We start from the raw sequence: 7,915 nt of genomic DNA, 5'->3' as shown, positions 1-7,915 counted from the left end.
AAATATATCTTTTAATAAAGAAAGATTTCCATCAATCAAATTCCATTTCCTGAAATACTTAAATCATCAGCAAGTGCTAGAACCTAAGAAGTTTTACTTTCAACAATCAAGAGTCTCACACACTTTTTTTTGTTTGTAAATAATCAATAAGAATATTTCTAAAAAATCTCTACAAATCTTTACTCAATTCAATTTAATTACATTAAAAAATAATATGAGAAAATTTTATTATAATTGTTTATTCAAGGTGTGTGTAAATTATATAAAACTTTTTTTAATATTATATGTATAAAAACAATATTATTACCTTAAGTCATGTTTAATTTTTAAAAAAATTAAGTTCAGTGTCTTTTGTTTCAAGGCATATCCTGGTGTCGGCACAGATTCATTATTTGATCAGTCAAAATCTTCAAGAGAAATTTCAAATGAATTGAGTATTCGTGCCCAGGATCAATTGGATAGGGTATATGCTCTACCTCCTGACTTATATCAGTATACAGAGTCATTCACTAAACTGGAAGAAAAAATAAAAAATGTTACAAATGATGATAATTACATTAACAAACAAATCAATGAACTTTTAAATCAATTATCATCTGGTGAGTTTATTATCTTTTAAGATTCTTAAGGAATATTCATGATTTAAAACTCTTTAATATGTTGCATTAAAAAATGCAGACTTCTTACAATTTAATATTTAAAACATTCGTTCAATGTGTAGTGAAGAATTCATCTTTAGAAACAATTATAAACTGTGACAATACACTAATAACAACTGAGGAAATCATGGATAGTGTTTCATTTTTGTCACACAATATTTCTACAGATTTAAGAGCAAGGGTCAAGCAACTGGAAAATGATGGTGAAATTAGTCTCAACACTGGAGATATAAGTAAGTTAATTGAAATTGTTCCAAATATAAAAATAGGCTTTCATTCAGATTAATATGATTTATTTTTGTTTCTTATCAGTTGATGAAGTACAGTCAAATATCAAGAAAGCTCATGACATGGTTAAGAAAATGACTTTTGGTCTAAATGAACAAACAAAACTTTTCTCTGAATGGAATGATACAATTTCTGATAAATTGGAGACACTTAGAAATAAAATCACACAAGCTCATCATGTAACCAATGGTGTAAGTTATTCAACTAAATACTATTATTTTTTAAAGTAGTCATTATTTATTCCATGGATGTTTATTGTTTATTCCTTTTTATAGATAAGGCTGTCAATGACAAGCATTGGTGATACAGGAGGAAGTTGTGTTCGAACATATGAACCAGAACACTTAGAACCAAGCACCATGACTTCAGTTGTTCTCACCTATGCTATAAGTTCCCAGTTAAGAGATGCACTTCTCTTTTACCTGCCAAGTTCAACCACTGTATGTTAATTCAATCTATTTAAATATTGAGGAATTCCTGTCATAAGGGCTTATCCTAGATTATAATCTGTGGTGAATGCACATTTATGGCTGGAAGCCCTCCATATGAATGATGTTTTCATTTTTTTCTATATTTATAGCATTATATTTTTTCTAGAACGATTTCATTGCTATTGAAATGGTTAATAGAAAAATTAGATTTGTTTGGAATGTCGGTGGAGGTATGGGAGAAGTTACTCATCCTCATCACATACAAACTGCCGGAGATCTAAGCAAAGACCAGCATTGGTACAAAGTAGAAGCGGAAAGGTATTGTTTTAATTGTTCAGATATTTGAAAAGTTCATGGGATCAATGATTTTAGTCACCAAAAATTCAAGCAAAAAAAAATTAGAGTTAATTTTTCAGTTTTAATGGCATAATAAAATTTCAATTGGCACAATATGATGGTTATGAAAAATTTATTTTAAATTATTAAAAATTAAAAAAACAAATTCTTGTAGGTCAAAAGGTAAACATAAGTAATGATACAAAAGATTACCTAAATTACAACATAAGGTAACTGAAAACAATATCACTATTTGATAGTTCTCACTCTTGACAAGTTATTACCTCTTCAATTTCAATTTTCATAACAAACTACTAAGATCATCTTTCCTGTGGACTCCTCATTTGTGAATTGACATCTACATGATATTTTTTATTTCATTTTGTATTATTATATCAGGGTATCAAATATTGGACATTTACGAGTTAGGCCAGTTGTTGTCCCTGAAGGATCTGTGCTCGCTAATATGTCATTTGCTACAAATTCTTCTACTCCTGGCATTGGGAGACTTGATGTTGCCCCAGGGGATCGAGTTTGGGTTGGTGGTGCCGATAGAAGACACCCTCATTTATTATCTACTCAGACAGGACTTGTTGGCTGCCTACACCATTTATATCTCAATGATAGGCCAATAGGTTTATGGGACTTTACAACACAAAATCCGAATTCTTGTACAGCTTGTGTGGAAGGGTAAGGATCAATATTCATTCTTTTATTCAGGTCAAGTTTTTAAATAAAAGTGAAAAAATTGAATCAGTTCATCTGTATAACAAATTTAGTTTATTATTTAAATCAAACAGAATTTGAATTTTTAGCTAAAAAAAAAAGAGCTATGCATAATTAAGTTTCATTCTATCCATAATTTTAATTGGTCTATCCAACAATAACCAAATAAATAAAATTACTAAAATATATATATTTTCTATTACAGCGCTGAAGAGCGAAAAGACATCTCTTCATTCACTTTCTTGGGAGATGGTTATGCCGTTCTCCATCATGACAGTGCCAGTGCTTACAATAAATACATTTTCAGTGTATCTTTATCATTTAAAACATATGATAGTAATGCACTATTGTTTATTGGAATTGGTCCAGAACAGGTAAAAAAAGTTCTTTTAATTTCTTTTTTAGTTAAAAACTTCAAGATCTTGTAAAATTATCTAATCATTTTCAGGAAAGGTTTATTTCATTGACATTAAAAGACGGACGATTAGTCTTTAGAATAAATTATGGTATTGAGTCGACGCTAGAAATGTCTTCTTTTGAAAAGTATAACACCGGGAACTGGACAAGAGTTGAAGCTAGTCGTTATTTCGATAGAAAAAAGAAATTGGAAAAGGGTAAATTAATTTCTCAGTTCATAGAGACAATAGTCATGGCTAAAACCTGGAATATTTTTTTAAAGAATTTTTTTAGGTGTTTTGAAGGTTGGAAAAGAAAAAAGGGATGGTGCACCAACACCACCGCCCAGCCAAGATATGATTCCTGATATGTCATCTGCAAATTATTATGTTGGAGGCTTGCCTCCAGATATTAAGCTCAAAGTGAATGTCCCTGGTCCATTCTTAGGCTGTATGAAAGATCTTCAAATTGATCAGGGTGAATATAGTCTTTTGAAAGGGCAAAACTGGGGAATACAAGCTTCTTGTTCTAAAAAGGTAAGCATATTTAAGGAGATCTATGATAGTTATAAATTATTATTTGATAAAAATAAAATAAAAAATAGACACAGCTTTTATATGCAGATCACTACTATTGATAATATAATAAAATAGCTAAAAAGTCAGTAATTTCAAGTAGTTGATTATATGTGCGGTCAGGAGAGAAAACATACCAAGTGTCAAAGTTATTTTAATGTATTTTGATGTTTCAGCCTTTTTTAAGTTTTTAGTAGAGCTAAGAAAAACAAGATAAAATGGTCAAAAATAAAACTATGGTCATTGATATCCTCACCATTATCTATCACTGACTTCAAATTAATAAAATAGTAATTTTTTTTATTTTATTATAAGTTATAACAAGAGCTATAACCAATCAAAAGTCTGATTGAAACAATTAATTCACAATCAGTGATCACACACTAAATTATAAATTATAAATTATAAATAATGAGAGTAGAAATCAAGCATTCTGATTAGTCTATTTTTGAAAGATTGGGAAAAGAGAACTTCAGTCTATAGCTAATAACTAACCTTATAGTGCATTCCAAACTTATTGTTAAGGTTGGCTTGGTGAAATGAGATGCGATACTGTTCTATTTTATTTTATCAATCACATGGAATGCCGCAACTGATAAATTATTTTTTCAAGCATGTACTCAATAATATGATTTAACAGCTACGTTGTAGTCCTGGTGATGCCTAATTTGGAAAAACTACGATAGATTATTTATGAACTGACTTAAGGTTTTGTTTTAAAATTTCGCAACAGAACAAATCCAAAGGAGAAGGGGATTAATACAGCTTCAAGTTTTTTTTTTTTTTTGCAAAAGTAAAAAAACCTAGTTGAATAAAAAAAATTCCATTGATTCTGAGTTTTATCCAGAAGGAAAGTTGGGAATATATAAGTATTTTTATTTTAGTGAAAAGAGAGATGACTGATTTTATGAAGTTATTCAAAAGTTTTATCGATTAATTATTATATCCAATTGAAGTTGAGGTGCCAATTGTTCCAGTAGTTTTTGGAGAATAAGAAAAGTCAATTCTCATTCCCTAGTTTCAAACAACCTTTAAATTAATTGTTAAACTTATTACCCTCCTCCTCTGACTGAAGTAATTGAGAAAGTAGAAACAATCAATAGTACCTTACATTGGTTTCATATATTTTAATAGGTATATAATTCATGAAATTCTTCAGTCCGTAGTGGTTTTGTTTTATTGAATTGAAAAACAGAGATATGCATTTTATTTTTAGCCTATTACTGTTGCCGGCTTTCAAGGGCAAGGATATGTTGAACTACCTTCTCATACTTTAAAAAAAAAGGACAATTTTGGTTTTGTCTTTTCAACTTCGCAGAGAGATGCACTTCTAATGTTGTCTACATTTGAAGGACTGGTAAATATTAATTTATACTAACCACTATTAACACTATTCTCTTCATTGAACACATAAGTTTAAACTGCTTCATATCTTTGTTTCCTTTATGTTTATAAACAATGGTATTTCGATCAAGTAATTATCACCTTTATTTTTTGTCATAATGATATTCACCATTACAATTTTTGGTCTGAATTTAAAATAATACCTCAAAAATAAATAAATGATAGTTATTTTCAAAACCAATAAATATTATGCAACATTTTGTCATGTGGTTGTTATTAATTTCTTTGACAATATTAATGCTCATAATGAAGTTTCAATACTTAAATTTTTAGTTTTTAGATTGGATATGATTTATATTGATGTAATGAAATGACTGTTCTAGTGATTTTAACTATGTAATTGTAAGACCAATATTTTGAGGGATATTTCTTTGTTTTGATTCCCAGGCTTTCATGATTATACTGATTAATGCTACACAACTCAGTTTAATAATAATTAATTAAATTATTTTTTCACATTTATCTTTATGAGTAGATATTTATCAAAAGTTATAAAGGTGATAATCATTATTGGGTGTTTATTTTATTTGTGTTCTGCACATAATTTACCATTTACACATGAGTTTTATTTCTACCTTTCTGATGTTTAAAAATATTTCTAAATATATGTTTAAACACCTGCATGTATGTTAATTAACATTATATATATTTACTTAAGAGTAAACTGAGACATAAGGTATTCCAGAGAGTGTAGTATGGCATCAAGGTTTTCAAAATTTCTAGATATTTGTTTTTATCAAAATTAATTTATCTAAAATAGTGCAGATAAATAAATCTATTAAACTTTAATTAAAAAAATTTAAACAATATTCTCTTGAAATTCAATATCTTTTACAATAGAAAATGAATTTTAACCTTGTTAAATTTACAGTAGTAGTTTAGTTAGTGTCCCAAATCACAGAAAAATAAGTGAATTTTCAAAAAATGTTAGTTTTCATGAATTAAGTAGTTTATCAACTTCTGATTCTATGTTTATTTCAAATGGACTATTTATCAAATGCTTTCTGATATCATTAATGTTATGTAGCAAAAGCAACCCAAAATCTTTGAGGCGAAAAAAATCCACAAGGCAGGAAACAAATTTAAACTAGTACTCAATGAGTTGCTTCAGAATTGCATCTCCATATTATCTATCATGCTCCAGTTAATGATAATATCATTTCTTAAAGTATCAGCATTAGCATAGCTTGTGATCACAGAATGCTATGTCACCACATCGTATTAATATAATAGTATTAAGAAAATCCAACCACATGCTACAAGAGACAGAAATATCATCTAATAATAAGTGATCAAATATCATCACACAGAAATATAAGAAACAGATCTGTGGGGGTGAGAGGATTAACCATCTAGGGTTCCTTAGAAAAATTAAATAAATTTCATATATTATCAGCTAATTTATATATAGTTAAGGAGCGCTCGAACTCCCCCTTTCCTTAAAGTATATTCCGAAATCCTCCTGCCCATCATTCTGCAAGGTCTAGATCTCCCAATTTCTAAGAAAATCTTAAATTTCTAATCATCAAATTTTTTTACATCAGTTATATTTTCAACAAAACATTCAGTGATTGAATATTGTCTTAGTTCTTTTTGTTTTGAGATCAGTATTAATTATAGGTTTGGTTGTGAAACCAACCTTTAGTTTGAAAATATTCCATATTTTAAGTATTTTGGGTCTCCCTGAACAATATAAGTCCTTGATGGCTGGTAGCAGTCCAATATCTATGAAAATATTTGTCTTTTTGTTTTACAACTGTTCACAAGAAAAACCAAAATAAAGCTTTCATAGAATCTTAGTATGACCAGTGATGTGCTGTGATTCTGAAATGTGGTGCCTTATTGCAACAGGTGCACTTCACCTCAAAGTCTTTGAAAGAAAAGTTTTAATAGGATTCTATGGTGAGATATATAAGCAGGTGGATAGTGAATATATAGCAATGCAGAAGTTGAGAGTATTCTAAATGAGAATATTCCCAAAGCTGAAAGACTGTGATGCATGTAGGCCAAATCCATAGGACGTCTGTAGAGAGGGTCCTGCGGATGGTAGTGGATGGAATGGAAGGAACAAGGAAAAGAGATTCTCACTGATTAGGAGTGCCACATTGGCCTGTAATATTGGAAAGTTAGTAATTATAGATTATAATAACATCACATTTTTATTTGACATTGATGCCATCCTACCCTTGGGACAACTTTATTATTTTCTCATTTCATCATATAACATATATATGTTATAGCTTTGAATGTTATTAATCTTTGCATGTTAATGCTGGTTATTAATGGGAGGGTACTTTATTTTCAGAGTGGACCACTCGATGATAAAGAGGAGATGACTAACCTCATAGAACAGGAGGTAACATCACCTGTTCTTACCTTAACCTACATCTTTACCACATCACTAATAATTAATCAGTGTTTTAATACTTAACAAAAGCAAGGGTACAGAGACACACCTACAGTTCATGCTTTTCATCAATAACTTTACTTTTTACATCATTAAACATAATTACTTGGATATTATTCAAGAAATATTGTTTTTTTTTTGGGTTCAATACGCATATATTCAAACGAGTGAAAAAAAGGGGGTGAAGTAGACGTTACAAACCAATTCTAGTCATTTTATTTATATTTATACTATTCTAGTTTTATGTTAAAATTGTTTTCGGTAATACCACCATATATCATTTCATGTTTTTTATTTGAAAATAGCACTTTTTTTGCTACTATAAAGGGTCACAATGAAATGAGATTTAATATCAAATAATTTTTCATTACTAAAAGTATCAATAATTTATAAAACTCGTGCTGAAGTGAAAGTAAAGTTTTAAAAGAATAATTAAATTACAAATTCATTACTTTTTTTAATCATAAAAGGTTACAAAAAAGAAATTCAACTAATAATAACAGTGTAAGGACATTAAAACAAGTATGTATCTTATTTTTCAGTAATATGAGATGAAATTTCCAAGAAAACGGAGGATGAAAAAATTAAAAGATTTAATTTTATTTATTAAATCTAGCCAACAATCCCCCCTCCTCTGACTGAAGTAATTGAGGAAGTAGATCACACACTAAATTATAAATTATAAATAATGAG

General features: G+C 29.0%; 1 protein-coding gene across 1 annotated transcript in view; it reads left to right on the top strand.

Moving 5' to 3' along the window:
* Positions 1 to 7,915, top strand: part of wb (wing blister) — a 128,995-nt gene that overhangs the window by 113,644 nt on the left and 7,436 nt on the right. Inside the window, exons 34-44 of the mRNA XM_067050668.1 lie at positions 362 to 599; positions 722 to 892; positions 972 to 1,138; positions 1,223 to 1,387; positions 1,545 to 1,696; positions 2,114 to 2,404; positions 2,646 to 2,814; positions 2,889 to 3,054; positions 3,131 to 3,372; positions 4,628 to 4,768; positions 7,121 to 7,171. Of these exons, the coding sequence (XP_066906769.1) occupies positions 362 to 599; positions 722 to 892; positions 972 to 1,138; positions 1,223 to 1,387; positions 1,545 to 1,696; positions 2,114 to 2,404; positions 2,646 to 2,814; positions 2,889 to 3,054; positions 3,131 to 3,372; positions 4,628 to 4,768; positions 7,121 to 7,171 (1,953 nt within the window). The remainder of the gene's footprint in view (positions 1 to 361; positions 600 to 721; positions 893 to 971; positions 1,139 to 1,222; positions 1,388 to 1,544; positions 1,697 to 2,113; positions 2,405 to 2,645; positions 2,815 to 2,888; positions 3,055 to 3,130; positions 3,373 to 4,627; positions 4,769 to 7,120; positions 7,172 to 7,915) is intronic.

The sequence above is a fragment of the Halyomorpha halys genome, unplaced genomic scaffold, assembly GCF_000696795.3.
Source record: "Halyomorpha halys isolate HHAL.00 unplaced genomic scaffold, Hhal_1.1 Scaffold1412.1, whole genome shotgun sequence".
NCBI lineage: Eukaryota > Metazoa > Arthropoda > Insecta > Hemiptera > Pentatomidae > Halyomorpha > Halyomorpha halys.
This window is presented reverse-complemented; position numbering and strand designations above follow the sequence as displayed.